General features: G+C 42.6%; 1 protein-coding gene across 3 annotated transcripts in view; it reads left to right on the forward strand.

Annotated features, from left to right (window-relative positions):
- Positions 1 to 10,552, forward strand: part of KANSL1L (KAT8 regulatory NSL complex subunit 1 like) — an 85,984-nt gene extending 75,432 nt beyond the window's left edge. The window contains exons 14-16 of one of the 3 annotated variants that reach the window (XM_069733431.1): positions 4,257 to 4,419; positions 8,423 to 8,635; positions 9,672 to 10,552. In XM_069733431.1, the coding sequence (XP_069589532.1) occupies positions 4,257 to 4,419; positions 8,423 to 8,578 (319 nt within the window). In that variant the 3' untranslated portion in view covers positions 8,579 to 8,635; positions 9,672 to 10,552. The remainder of the gene's footprint in view (positions 1 to 4,256; positions 4,420 to 8,422; positions 8,636 to 9,671) is intronic. The other 2 variants (XM_069733434.1, XM_069733433.1) reach the window with 2 other exon arrangements.
- Positions 10,553 to 16,113: the final 5,561 nt, after the last annotated feature.

Raw genomic sequence — 16,113 nt, forward strand, 5'->3', positions numbered from 1 at the left:
ATAGAAAGTAATCCACTGCTCAACACATTTTCATGAATTCTTGTAAATGCATTGAAGTTACTTACTTTTCTATGACCATAAAGAGACAGAATATTATCATATCGCTAAATTATGAACTCTAGTATTTAAAATAGGAGACATGGGGCAATTGAATTAATGAACTACACAATTCATGGTTACAAGGTGAAATTTGCAAAAACCTTTCACACATTTATTGGGAATATTTATGACAAACTATCAATGGACCAAAGTTCATAATAAATAACTACATTTATTGTAATTTCAAGTTGGGCACTTTATCTTGGCTGCCATGTGTATTGTAGCTCTGGAGCGTCTCTCTTGATTGTCCAGCACTAGTGTCCTAACCAGGGCTGTGGAGTCAGTAAGCCAAACCACCGACTCCTCAATTTCCCTGACTTCTGACTCCACAGCCCTGGTCACTACTAAGCAGGTACATAAAGTGCAGCACAGACTCCTCTCCACTAAAAGCCGAGATCCCTAGATCAGGAACAGAACAGACATTTATAGGACATTTCATAACTTTCACAAATTCTTATGAAAACTCATAACTTTCACAAATTCTTATGAAAACTTGTACAGCACATCCTGCACTGAACTACTGAGCCCAATTTATTATATAGTTTAGGAGTCGGAGTCAGTCCATTTTATAGTTACTCTGACTCCACCAAAATAGGCACCGACTCCACAATTTCTACTACACAGCCTGCTCCTAACATTGCAGGGCTCCATTTCCCTTGATACCTTTTCTCAATGGGAGTAAAGTCCTGATGGAATCTCTCACTGTGTTTTTCACTGACGGCTCCAAAGTTCTCTAGGAAGAAGTTGAGATGCGAGTGGAGAAAGTGAATCTTCAGAGACGTGTACCTCAAGCTTATAGTAGCACATGAGCATCTCCTCCACCAGCTCTTTGTAATTGGACGCACGTCTGTTTCCCAAAAATCCTGAACAAACACTCTTAAAAACCCTGCTGTACTGTTCGGCCAAAAATGACCATTTTCGAACTTTGATTTTTAAAAAAAAATTAATTATGCGGTTCTGAAACTTGTGGTTACTTCTATTTTCCTAATTTGAGGGGTTCTTTCTAAGGGTCCTTTTTTTTTTCTTTTTTGGTTTAGTTTTTGTGCTACAATTTTTTTTTACACTTGTACTGTACCCGGTCACAAGTGACGTCACCTCTGTGCTCTGCTTTACGGCCGGCCGGCCGGCGCTGACACAGTGCAGGGAAGCTGAGGCCGGGGGACAGACACCGGAATGTAAGTATGTACTGTTTGTTTTTTTTAACTTTTACAATGGTAACCAGGGTAAACATCGGGTTGCTAAGCGTGGCCCTGCACTTAGTAACCCGATATTTACCCTGTAACCAGTGCACACATCGCTGGATCGGCGTCACACATGCCGATTTAACGATGTCAGCGGGTGATCAGCGACCAAAAAAAAGGTCCTGATCATTCCCAGCGACCAGCGATCTCCCAGCAGGGGCCTGATCGTTGGTCGCTGTCACGTATAACGATTTCGTTAACGATATCGTTGCTACGTCATAAAAAGCAACGATATCGTTAACGAAATCATTATGTGTGAAGGTACCTTAAAGGTACCGTTACACTAAACGATTTACCAACGATCATGACCAGCGATACGACCTGGCCGTGATAGTTGGTAAGTCGTTGTGTGGTCGCTGGGGAGCTGTCACACAGACAGCTCTCTCCAGCGACGAACGATCCGGGGAACAACTTCGGCATCGTTGAAACTGTCTTCAACGATGCCGAAGTCCCTGGGTAACCAGGGTAAACATCGGGTTACTAAGTGCAGGGCCGCGCTTAGTAACCAGATATTTACCCTGGTTACCATTGTAAAAGTAAAAAAAAAAAACAGTACATACTCACATTCTGATGTCTGTCACGTCCCCCGGTGTCAGCTTCCCTGCACTGTGTAAACGCCAGCAGTAAAGCAGAGCGGTGACGTCACCGCTGTGCTCTGCTTTACGGCTGGCCGGCGCTGACACAGTCAGTGCGGGAAGCTGACGCCGGGGGACGTGACAGACATCGGAATGTGAGTATGTACTGTTTTGTTTTTTTGTTTTTTAGCTTTTACAATGGTAACCAGGGTAAATATCGGATTACTAAGCGTGGCCCTGCACTTAGTAACCCGATATTTACCCTGGTTACCAGTGAACACATCGCTGGATCGGCGTCACACACGTCGATTCAGCGATGACAGCGGGTGATCAGCGACCAAAAAAAGGTCCTGATCATTCCCAGCGACCAACGATCTCCCAGCAGGGGCCTGATCGTTGGTCGCTGTCACGCATAACGATTTTGTTAACGATATCGTTGCTATGTCACAAAAAGCATCAATATCGTTAACGAAATCGTTGTGTGAAGGTACCTTTAGCATTGCCAAAGCATATGGTAGACATATGGGGGTGGGGGAGGGAGGCATATAGAGGTCCAGGATATCCCCTATCCTCTAAAAGGAGTCTGATATGTTTCCAGGGTGGGGTGTAGGAGTCCATGACATATCAGGCTCAGTATCTCAATTATTTTTATATTGCTTATGCATTTTTATTTTTTTTTTTATTATTTTTACTATTTTTTTCAAAATGTTTGCATGCAGTTAAATTTTATACTATAGTTAATTTTAGTTATAGTTAGTTATAGTTGTTATAGTAGCAGGAGTAGTTGTTTTAGTTAGTTAGTTAAGCTCAAATTTGTAATTTCTGTGCAGAATTCACTAAGCCCTTGTAACCTTTATAAACACAAAATAAATAAAAAAAATTGAGTTTTTTACATATTTTTTTTATAATGACCAACCATGTTCACATTCAGTATAATAATGCAACAGGTATTCAAAAAAAATTTTTTAAGTAGCTAAAACAGCGTTTTAATAGGTCCGGTCAAAAATGACCGGAGCAGTACAAGTGTATAGTGGAAACGAACAAACGAGCAGGGTTAAAACTGTTCAACGTTGCCTTCTCAACAGCCTGAAGTAGGTCATCGAACTGAATGTCCTTGCAAAGCTCCCTAATCTGTGGGCCAACAAAGATACCCTCTTGCAACTTTCAATTGCCAATCTAATATGAAAAAAAGTCTTTGCTTCCATACATTTACTGCATTACAATTCTCCACGATCGACACTTGTAAAAAAAAAACTAGAGCTGATCATCAATTTTAAATAATTTTCATTTTTATATTATCAAACACATCCATAAATAAATAATTATTTTCAGGGGTAAAGAGAGGATCCATTGCACAAAATGAATTTAAAAATATTTTTTTTAATTAAATCATGTTAAAATAATGTTAAAAATTCCAACAGTTAGAACAATAGTGGCTTACTGCGTCCTGTATGGAGCCTTCATATTGGGGCAAAATTTGAATATTACACTGTCTTGGCTAAACCTATCAATAGATTTTATACCTCAAAGCTGTTAATCATAAATGCATTTTTACTTAGAGCCTAATATAAAGTGCGTAGTTCATAAGGCTAAAGTGCTTTAGGCATTTAAGAGAGTGTAAAGTTTTAGGTAAATCAAGCCATAAAAAGTAAACATACTTACAAAGTGCCCAGTGCTTTTAGGTATACAGCTCTGCCAAAATTAAGAGATCACTGCAAAATGTTCAGTTTGTCTGATTTTTCTCTTTATAGGTATATTTTTGAGTAAAATGTAAATTGTTCTTTTATTCTATAAACTACTGACAACATGTCTCCGAATTTCCAAGCAATAAATTATGGGTTTTTTTTTCTGAAAAGGAGAAATGGTCAAAATTAAAAAACAAAACAGTGCTTTCAGACCACAAATAATGCAAAGAAAACAAGTTCATAATCATTTAGAAGCAACAATGCTAATGTTTTAACTCGGGAAGAGTTCAGAAATCAATATTTTGTGGAATAACCATGATCTTTAATCACAGCTTTCATGCTTCTTGGCATGCTTTCCACCGGTCTTTCACACGGCTTCTGGCACAAAAATGTAAGCAGTTCTTCTTTGTTTGATGGCTTGTGACTGTCCATCATCCTCTTGATTACATTCCAGAGGTTTTCCATGGGGTTCAGGTCTGGAGATTGGGCTGCCCATGTCAGGGTTTTGATGTGGTGGTCTCTTAATTTTTGCCAGAGCTGTAGATGCAGTAAGCCACCACCCCTAATGACGCTGTTTCGCCAGATGCTTTTTCAGTGTCTGCAGTCTCCTTTTTGATAACAAAATATATAATAAAATGTGTTTTTGTATTTTTCAGATCTTCAAGCCACAGCTCAGGGCAGTGCCCTGGAAATGTGTTTTCGTGCACTAAAGAAAACTATAGTCCAAATTCCATGTCCCCTGTCTCTTGGGACACACCACCCCTTAATGGTTGGGCTTCACAAAACTTTCAATTTACAGACGATTTTCAGCAAGTGAAGGTAAAGAGTTAAATCTCCTCATGTTATGGACTTAGTGAGCTGGCTGTATCTATAGAAATAACCCAAGTACCAAAATGGCAGCCATGGTGGCTTTCAGTAATCCCCTAGCTACCTTGGTAATCCATCAGCGCTCCTGCAGTCGGTCCATTTGAATGAATGTCTCTATCAGTGCTTGACAGCGGCATGTAAATGGTTAGACAGCCACAATCAGACCTAGCTGTGGTCGGTGCTGTTACAAGCAGATGCCGGCCGTGTAGCACAGCTAATATCTGATGCTGAGCTCACTCCACACATGCGCACCCCATCATGGCTGTCCAGTTGTGCCAAGGGGTTAAATCATTCTTCTCTCTGTTTTCCTGTAACATGTAAATCATGTTAAAGTGGTGGTTCAGCAGGCTTGATTTTAATCTCCTCCTACCCACCCCAGCATGCATGGTTACTGACAGCCAATATCAAAATATAAAATGAACCCGTATGGTGAACGGCATAAAGAGAAAAGAAAAATCAAAATGCAAAAAAAAAATGTTTTTCTGTGCCACACCAGACCTAAAATAAATACATTAAATAGTTATTTAAAAAATTGCCCAATCCTGAAGGGGATAATGGGTTTCTCTAATGGAAGTGCTCAACACCGAAATCTCTAATGGGATTCAGCTCTATTACAGGAAATCCCACCCTATATTAATTTCATGGAAACACTAAATGTTGCATTTCATCATATTGAGACATTCATGCTTATTCGGCTGACTGTCATGTCTGACCAAGTGTCTATGTTCATTCCAGTACTTAAGAGGCAAATAAGCTACTAACCTGGTGTGAAGGATGGGGGGATATTGACCACTTACAATCCTCCTCAAAAGGTGCAGCTGTAACCGAACACCTGGCTCAGCAGAGAGCCCAGCTTCTCTGTTTCACAGAACGAATTCACATCCCCACCAACCAGATAGTACAGGAAAACCCCCTATGGATCAAAAAAAATGCAGTCTGTCTGCTTTGTTCAGGCAGCTTGCATTTTTTAAGGAAAATATGTACTTAACTTATGTCCTAGCCACATACCGGTTACATTTTCTAATCTCTGGAATGGGCCAAACACCTTAGAGTCTCGATCCGTTCTAGCACCCTAGGGAGTGGAGATACAGAGAATGGCTAGTAGGAACCAAATAGCAAAGATGTGTTTAGTCTCAACGTGTAGCTGGGGCCTGGCCGAATCTGATTTTGCCAAAACCGCCTCCCTAGGATCATTTATTAAGGAATTATGACTTCTCTTAGGTTTCGGAGTTTTTTGCTGCTGGAGGCAAGGGGACGGGATTTCGGTTCAATCCAGAAGGGAGTGACCCAAAGGGGACAAAGACTAGTGTAAGGCCATGTGGTCTGTCTGTCTGTTATGCTTACGGTTCACTTCGAAGGTGAGGTCCACATTGAGTAACGTGCTATGAAGGACCTATCACCCAGCTGGCAGCCCATGCCTCCTGCTGCAAAGCACACACATGTTCAAACATCAACCCTGTAATTGACATGAATCATCCGCTTATATCTTTTGTCCTACCACTACTTGTATTTGCACATCTGACCATGTATATATATAACCACTGTGTGTATAGCGATTAAATATATAATGTAACTCTGGGCTGCATGTTTGTCTCGATCCACGAAACCGCACATCTGTTTATTGGCTTAACTTTCCATGCTACCGGGGCTGGCTTCTGGCTCAATATAATACCATTATTGGACCGGGCTTATATCTAAAGAGGAACTGATGGCAGTCCTACCGGGCTGACCAGGTGCTATTTTCACTGGTGCTAGTGAAAGGGGCCTCTAAGCCTGAGTGTGGTGCCACATCATTGACCTCGTAGGCCACATTCTCTCACTCCCTGTTCCTCCCAGGGCCCATGTGGACAGCGGGTGTCTGTATAAAACTGTATCTAGCTGACATTGCGTGTCCCAAGTGGGTGCGGAACGTGGGTAGACCGCATTATATGATCCTTCTGATGTAATAGTGACATCAGGCGAGGTGAGGGTTTATCACATCTGTTAATGACTTATTGAAATAACATTTTATTAAAATCCAATTCATAAAACTGATCAAATATTTAAGATGAACTCTCGACTCCCACTGATCCCTGCTTCTTTCCACCAGCATTTCTCTTTAATATTTTTCTTTCACATTTTCTTAATCAAATGTTTGTACTTTATCTTGATTCATGATTACTCTGTTTGACTTTAATAGTTTTTTATTGAAATTTTTAAATAAAACTTATATAAGATTATACAAACATGGCTGCTTTCTTCCAAAAACTGGCCCACATTTGTCCATTAGTAATGTCTGAAACGCTGAGCCCCATGTAAGTCAATTGCAGCACCGCACATATCCTGTGGACAGATGTTTTAGTAACAAAGGATCATGAATGATGAGGTCCAGAGTCCAATCTTTTTGTCCTGGCAGAATTAAGACACTAACTCCTGCTCGGCCAACACGATCTTATATGTATCTGTCCAAAGAGGTTTATTTAATAATAAAGATATGAGAATTTCTTTAACAATCCATGTCAGAATGGCTGTATTATTTTTATTGAAAGTTTAAACTCTGTCTCCAGCCAACTAGATCTGATTAACAGCTCCTCAGTGTCCCTTCTCCCTGCTGAGATCTTGCAGCGCTCAGTATAAGCCGCAGCTGTAAGGTTCTGTGGGAGGAGACTGAATGTATTTTGACTCTTGAGTTGTATCATTCTGCAGCTGTTGGTCCTGTTCATGTCCAGAATGATTCTGAAAATCAGTATTAGGATTATAAAGTGTTAGGAGTCGAGTTTCTTCTGCTGCACAGGGGGAATCTCGATCCGTGTCTGCTGCGGTCTCCCATTCTGCATCGGCCGCAGTGGGGTCTTCTCGGCGGAGACGTCGCTCCCAGCGTCTTGCTGAGGCTGATTCTGTGCAAAGGGTTTCTACTGCCTCTTCTGGCTCTCCTATTGTACCCTGCACTGATCTGCGGCGAGCAGGCTTTTCTGGGACTAAGTCCTAATTTACACACACTGAGCATGCCCAGGGCAAGATCTCTCAGTGGAGGTCTAGGGTCACATGCTCAGGTACTGCAGCGACTCCCATTGGTCCTTCTCACGGAAGGTCCTGCAGGTACTAGGACTAAGTTCTGCTTTGCACACTGAGCATGCCCAGGGCAGGATCTCTCAGTGGAGATCTAGGGTCACATGCTCAGGTACTGCCCAATTCCATTGGTCCTTCTTTCACAGGTCCTAAACGTGCTGCAGCTATTTAAGGCTCGCATGGCCGCACGGCCATGCGCTAGTATCAATTCCAATATGTGCTTTGCGCCAGTGTGGTTATGTATGTTTGTGTTCAGGGACCCAGCTGAAAAGCCCCTAGAATACCGGCACCTCCGGTGAGGAGATTGTGTGAACGTGATTCAGGGACCTGGCTGAAATAAGCCCCTAGAATACCGGCACCTCCGGTGAGGAGATTGCGTGTTTGCATAACCACTGACTGCTATCAGTTCGGCAGTAAGCTTGTGTTCCTGTGAGGCTAACAGGGCGCAGTGCTTTCCTCTCGCGGTTGCTCTGTGAAGCTAACAGAGTTGGTATATACCGCCATATAGTGCCGCCATTATTTAGCAGCAGGTTCTTTCCTGCACGGTGGATCCCGGGTTGCGAACGCACCAATTCCACTTAATAAATTATATATTTGGTGCGTTCCGCCAATCCTAATATAAAGTAAGCACACCAACGTCACCAGGTCTGAGAGATCTGATTTATTAACATATGTAGTTTGTATTGTGAAATCTGGTGACTGACTGGTTCACCCCAATGTCCAACTGCATAAGTTCTCTATTGTCATTTCTCTGCCACTGAAGAACGTGAAAACGTATTAGTTGCTTATGAAGAGTTTAAACAACATCAACCAGTTTTATTGCTGTGGTTTTATTCCGTTTTCCTTTAGTTGTCCCTGGTTTGTGAACTGTCTTACTTTACGTCTGTGTAATGTTTCTCTCTACCAGGCTGAACACTGGGAGCGTAGAATATTTCCTCTAACAGAAGAAGCTGCTGTGACTTTAAAACACTTGTCTTCTCCCCTTGCAACACAGTGGACCCCAACTCATGAGGATAAAGTAGTGGAACCCCTTCATTCCAGCTGTGACAAGGAGAATAGGTGACGGAGTGTTCTCCATTTACACTCGCCTGCTGGCCTGGCGCTATGAGAGGTGAAAAAGGTGCATATGAAATTGTTATATACAGACGATCTGACAACTAAATGATGTATGAACTGTGAGAGGTCAACTTTTAATCGGGCAGGAGGGGACAACTTGCTTTTCTCCCTCATCACCATTCTGGAAATATTTAAAGGCAAAGTGTCACTTTTTTTTTTTTTTTTTACATATGGAAGGAGTAGCTTATCTGTGTGGGCACTTGTCCCACCATAAGATACTTTTTCTTTTTGTAGAGATGTGATGTGACAGTTCTGAGAAATCTAGTGTAGAAGCCACATGCAAAGCAGGCTGGTAGTGCAGTGGGAGTGTCAGTGCACGTGACTGGCTTTTTCTAGATGCACTGACACGCCCCCAGTCCACTTCCGCCTGATTTACATATGGCTTCTAAACTAGATTTATCATGACTACCACATTGCATATCTACAAAAAAAAGTATTTTCATTGGGGGACAAGTGCCTTCACAGCTATACTGCTACCATGCTTCAATATGTAAAAACTTGACAACTGTTTCACTTTTTAAGGCATGTGTGTAATCGTATAAATGTTATAGAGGAGGTCCTCCATGTAAATATTTGTTTGACTGTACTCCCTGATAAGGCGGCATGTCAGAAATGAAGGTGCCAGATCTTTTTCCCAATATCTGCTGTTGGGGAAGACTTGGAAACCTTATACATGAGAGAGTTGTCCAACCCCACGGAAATCATCACACCTCGCTCTAATATTTCTGGGCTCACTGAGCTGCAGTGCGCCCACCTTACTTGATTGTAAGGGTACATTGCCTGGATGTATCCGGCTTCTACCAGCAATAGTAATCACTCAGAGTTCATAGGGCAAATTAGGAAATCTGAGCAAACAAATACACACCTACTACTCCAACGGCTGCATCTACAAGGTTCAAGGGTTAGTGAAGAGCATAAATATTAGCAGAGGCCGATGGCCATGATGGTGCTCTCCGTTATGGGTGCAGTAAAATGCAAAATCCTAAAAATTAGAACATGAACAGCTGAAACTTTCTACCCTTTGTTTTTGTCTTTAAAAGGTGCAGCTGAGGATGCCGAAATACTACAGATCTTTTGGCCGGTCAGCAGTACAATGGCCACCATGCATCCTATAGGGTTATTTGGCGTTGGCTTCATGCAGTCAGAAGATAAATCTAGCTCTCGCTCAATGTTATTGCGCTGTATGATGCCAGAAGTCCAATTGTGACAGAAGGAAGTGGTACCAGACTGTTGGGTGCAATACCCATCACCGGATGGGCGGCTCAATCCCATGAGGCGGGTCAACCAAAAAACAGCATATTACATACAGTTCTTGAGGAAATGAGGGAGAATTTAGTAAGCGTTATTGCACTAATTTCTGCAAGGCCTTTGATAGACTTTTCTTGAAGGTTTTTTTTAATATTAGATATTTTTCACTTCTCTGCAGCACAGGTGATAAATCCCTGATGACTGGCTGATTACTAGATGGGGGGTCTTGTCCCTTATTTCTACTCCAATCAGAGGAGTTTGAATGGAGCATCAATACATGTAGAGCGCGGCTCATTTCAACACTTATGAGGCCGGAACCCCCATCAGTCAGATGTCCCGTGGATAAGTAATAAGTGTAAATTGTAAGAGAACCCTCTGTTTTACTTGGTTTGCTGCATTTTTCGCACTTATGTTACTTGACTTTTTAGGCAAATCGGCCACTGTCCAAGAGTGGTGAGAACAATGTAGGCTAAGGTTACGCCAGCTTCTGTTTAGCTCCTGCGCCTTTTCTTGGCAAATGTTAGACGTTTTTGTTAGGTTTGTATTTGCATCTTCTATAAAATGACATCTTAGGGGAGACAACAGCTCCTTTCCAGCTTGTCCATTTTGCAGACCATGATCTACGGTTCAGACTCTTGTGCTGCATTTTTTTTATTTGTAATAAAGTTATTACAATAAATCGTTGTCTGACCAATTTAATGACGACCCGTGTACTTGGTAACGTGTAGCACAAAGATGCTGAAATGTACTCCTTTCGATAACTAGTTGTCTCAACAAGTCAGCCCCAACTATGTTGTCGTGTTCCCCAAAAGGTTCGTGAAAGAAGCTCTGGCAACCAATAATCCGCAAACAGGAGCCACCGGGTATCTGTCATTGGTAGCGACAGATTACTGCGGTCAGCTTTCTACACAATGGCAAACCTCCAACAACAAGCCAGAAGTATCCAGCACACTGCAAATGAGATTTTCTGATGACTAAATTCCCTATTGGAATTTTTCAGCCTTCCGGGCTCCGTGATAGGAAACCTGTAAGTTAGCAAAACAGTATAGTCTATATAATTGCAACTTCTTACAGTATCCCTAGGAGTCCTGCACCCAACAATGTCATTTTTTTGCACATTACATTGATCATTGAGCAATACTGGGAAATGGAATTGGGAAGAGGAGCATCAGGAAGTGGTATGGTGGCTACACTTCTTTTTTTTAAATCAAAAGGATCTTAACAGCAAATAAAACATGTATTTACTTGCAGCCGTAGTAATTCATGTCCAGAAAAGTTTCTCAGGCGCTTCATTGGGGGATAAAGGAAACCATGGGGTATGCTGCTGACTCTTAGAAATACATTCTTATAAGGGTTGTGCACTACTAGGACAGCCCCTTCTCATTCCCCATGTTTGCCTTCATTAATATAAAAACGCTTGGAATTTTTATTCCTATAGCACAACAGATTCAGCAGTACTTTACATTAGAGGGAACTTGTAAAGACAATATAGAGTAAACCCACAATTCAACAGATACCAAGAGGAGGAATTTATGAGGAAGTAGGGGGAACACAAAAGGTAAATGGTAAAAAGTATGTACTTGCGCTTAATGGTATAATACATTTGATAAATAATAAGGGTGTTATTTACCTGTTCCAAGTGCTTTTATGTTGAGGTTGGTCAAATCTGAAGATATGTAGGATCAGGTGTTTAGTGAAGGCAACACCTTGATTGATTTAGGTTGAGGTAGATCAAATCTGAGGTTGTGTAGGCACAACAAAGGTAGGGAGAAAAAAATAATGTATAATCAGAACAATACTGGGTTCAGATAATATCCGAATTGCAATCATGCCCAGTTTTTTAAGACCATCCTTCAGTGAATAAAACGTCCAGTGAAAATAAAGAAAATCCCTTAAAAAAGTATTTTGAAGAACTGCTAGATGAGTCCCTTAAAACCTCCCGGTGCTCTCTAAGGTACACTCATATGGGGGATTATATCGGTGGCAAAACACTCTCTGAGTACCTGGGATAGGCGTAATGGCATAAACTGGAAGTTGACCGTAAGTGCCAGACGATAGTAATAGAGCAAAATTACTTAGCTTGATAATTGCGGTAGCTGTGTTTGCTTGCCTGCTTCCAGGTGGCTTGTATTAGCGCTGTCCCGGCCAGTGACGGACGCTCGCGCTGCCTGCATTTGGAGATCCTTGTGCGGTAATCGGTAGGACCTTCGTGCAGTTCGGGTCACGTGATCGGTAGTCACGTGGTGCCCCAGAGATAACTACGGATGTATCCATTTCAAAGATATACTTAGTTTCTTCACGGGACATTTGTTTTTAAAGTCTCCATTGCGCCAATCCTTTTGGACCACTTTAATACCCGTTACTTTCATTCCCTGTGTGGATCCCCCATGATGAGCTAAAAAATGCTTAGATAGAGGATGTTCATCATATTTATTTTGTATGTTACCTAGATGCTCATTAATCCTTTTGCTTAGGGGGCGTTTAGTATGTCCCACATACTGCTTTCCACATGGACACTCTAACATTAATGACCCCCTGTATCGTACATGTTATGAACTCTGTGATGTGCATCTCTGTGCCGTTTTGTGCTAGCACAAATTTTAGTTTGGTTAGGTGTAATGATTTGGACATCTTACATTTTTGGCATGGGAAGAAACCTTGTAATACTTGTTTGAACGGTCCTTTAGTGTTACTTGGTGGATTGGGGTTCCGCACTGTGGGGGCGATTATTAAACCCAAATTACGCACTCTCTTAAACACAAAACTCAGATACTTAGATAGTTTATCCCCAATTGTTTTATCTTCCTTTAGAAGATCCCAATGTTTATTAACAATTTTTTTTCAACAATTGGGTATTTGAATTATACTGCGTTATAATTGGTACTAGATGGTGGCCAGATTCTAACGCATCGGGTATTCTAGAATATGTATGAGGTTTATTTATGAAGTTTTCAGAATGCAATTTATACACAGGATTCGGCCAGCTGGCTGCGACCAATTAGAGAAGCGTGGTTCAAATTCCGTGCCAATTTGCGGACGGACTGCACCTGTCGCTGATTGTTCGTGGCCGGGCGTGACCAATCAGTGAAGTCAGGGCCGGCTCCAGGTTTTTGAGGGCCCCAGGCAAAGAAAGTCTCGTCTCGGTGGGCCCCCTCTTTAACACATACCACGATTCATGATGCACAGATACAGCAGAGAAATATAGCACAGCCAAGTAGCATATAACACAGCCCACGTAGTATATAACACAGCCCACGTAGTATATAGCACAGCCCACATAGTATATAACACAGCCACATAGTATATAGCACAGCTACGTAGTATATAGCACAGCCACGTAGTATATAGCAGACACGTATGTTGCCCAGCCATTTCAAAGTAGCCACCTTTTGCTTTGATGACTGCTTTGCACACTCTTAGCATTCTCTTGATGAGCTTCAAGAGGTAGTCACCGGGAATGGTTTTCACCTCACAGGTGTGCCCTGTCAGATTTAATAAGTGGGATTTCTTGCCTTATAAATGGGGTCGGGACCATCAGTTGTGTTGTGCAGAAGTCTGGTGGATACACAGCTGATAGTCCTACTGAATAGACTGTTAGAATTTGCCATCCCGCTCAGGTCACCCCCACTTTCCACACTTATAGAAACATACAGGCCATTAACACCCAGGAACTTATGAAGAACTTGCAGTCCTCATTGGCCCCAATCGCCTCCATCTCATGTCCTGATTCTGCTCTGAAGCATTACAATGAAACCCTGCAAAGTGCCCTGGATGAAGCTGCTCCTCCTATACATAAAACAACTCGGCACAGACGGCAACAACCGTGGCACACGCTGCAAACACGTTTCCTGCAGCGGTGCTCCAGGTGCGCAGAACGTCTGTGGAGAAAATCTAATCTACCCGAAGATTTCATCCATTATAAGTTCATGCTAAAGACATACAATTCTGCCCTTCACCTCTCCAAACAAACCTACTTCAACACCCTCATCACCTCCCTGTCCAATAACCCTAAACGTCTCTTTGACACGTTCCAGTCCCTACTCAACCCAAGAGCGCAGGCCCCAACCACGGATCTCCGTGCTGACAATCTGGCCAATTACTTCAAAGAAAAAATTGACCATATTCGACAGGAAATCATCTCCCAATCTCTTCATACCATGCACTGTCCTCCCTCCCCCACTGCATCTAGTTCACTCTCTGACTTTGAACCAGTTACAGAAGAAGAAGTAAGCAGGCTCCTTGCATCTTCTCGCCCGACCACTTGCACCAGTGACCCCATTCCGTCACATTTCCTCCAGTCCCTTTCCCCGGCTGTCACCTCTCACCTAACAAAAATATTCAACCTTTCCCTCACTTCCGGTATTTTTCCCTCCTCATTTAAGCATGCCATCATACATCCATTACTTAAAAAACCATCCCTCGACCAAAACTGTGCCGCTAATTATAGACCTGTCTCTAATCTTCCCTTCATCTCTAAACTCCTCGAACGCCTGGTCCACTCCCGTCTTACCCGCTATCTCTCAGATAACTCTCTTCTCGACCCTCTTCAATCTGGTTTCCGCTCTTTACACTCTACTGAAACTGCCCTCACTAAAGTCTCTAATGACCTACTAACAGCTAAATCTAATGGTCACTACTCCATGCTAATTCTCTTGGATCTCTCTGCAGCATTTGATACTGTGGATCATCAGCTCCTCCTCACTATGCTCCGCTCCATCGGCCTCAAGGACACCGTTCTCTCCTGGTTCTCCTCCTATCTCTCTGACCGATCCTTCACTGTATGTTTCGCTGGTTCCTCCTCCTCTCACCTTCCCCTTACTGTTGGGGTTCCTCAAGGATCAGTCCTAGGCCCCCTCCTCTTCTCTTTGTATACTGCCCCTATTGGACAAACAATCAGTAGATTTGGCTTCCAGTACCATCTCTATGCTGACGACACCCAACTATACACTTCTTCTCCTGATCTCACGCCTGCCTTATTAGAAAACACCAGTGATTGTCTTACCGCTGTCTCTAGCATCATGTCCTCCCTCTTTCTGAAACTAAACCTGTCAAAAACTGAACTCCTCGTGTTTTCTCCCTCTACTAACCTACCTTTGCCTGACATTGCCATCTCCGTTTGCGGTTCCACCATTACTCCAAAGCAACATGCCCGCTGCCTTGGGGTCATCCTTGATTCTGACCTTTCATTCACCCCCCACATCCGATCACTGGCTCGCTCTTCTTACCTGCATCTCAAAAACATTTCTAGAATTCGCCCTTTTCTTACTTTCGACTCTGCAAAAACTCTTACTGTTTCACTTATTCATTCTCGTCTGGACTATTGTAACTCTCTACTAATCGGCCTCCCTCTTACCAAACTCTCCCCGCTCCAATCTGTCCTGAATGCTGCTGCCAGGATCATATTCCTCACCAACCGTTACACCGATGCCTCTACCTTGTGCCAGTCATTACACTGGTTACCCATCCACTCAAGAATCCAGTACAAAACTACTACCCTCATCCACAAAGCACTCCATGGCTCAGCACCACCCTACATCTCCTCCCTGGTATCAGTCTACCACCCTACCCGTGCCCTCCGCTCCGCTAATGACCTCAGGTTAGCATCCTCAATAATCAGAACCTCCCACTCCCGTCTCCAAGACTTTACACGTGCTGCGCCGATTCTTTGGAATGCACTACCTAGGATAATACGATTAATCCCCAATCCCCACAGTTTTAAGCGTGCCCTAAAAACTCATTTGTTCAGACTGGCCTACCGCCTCAATGCATTAACCTAACGATCCCTGTGTGGCCTATATTAAAAAAAAAAAAAAAAAATAATTAACTGGTTCATGCAGCTTTACATGAACACCCAAGCCTTACACTATGGCTGGTCCGAATAACTATAGCAATTGTTACCATCCACCTCTCGTGTCTCCCCTTTTCCTCATAGTTTGTAAGCTTACGAGCAGGGCCCTCACTCCTCTTGGTATCTGTTTTGAACTGTATTTCTGTTATGCTGTAATGTCTATTGTATGTACAAGTCCCCTCTATAATTTGTAAAGCGCTGCGGAATATGTTGGCGCTATATAAATAAAAATTATTATTATTATTATTATTATTATTATTTTTCAACTGAACAATGATCCCAAACACACCTCCAGGCTGTGTAAGGCCTAATTGACCAAGAAGGAGAGTGATGGGGTGCTACGCCAGATGACCTGGCCTCCACAGTCACCAGATCTGAACCCAATC

Source organism: Ranitomeya imitator, chromosome 7, assembly GCF_032444005.1.
Source record: "Ranitomeya imitator isolate aRanImi1 chromosome 7, aRanImi1.pri, whole genome shotgun sequence".
NCBI lineage: Eukaryota > Metazoa > Chordata > Amphibia > Anura > Dendrobatidae > Ranitomeya > Ranitomeya imitator.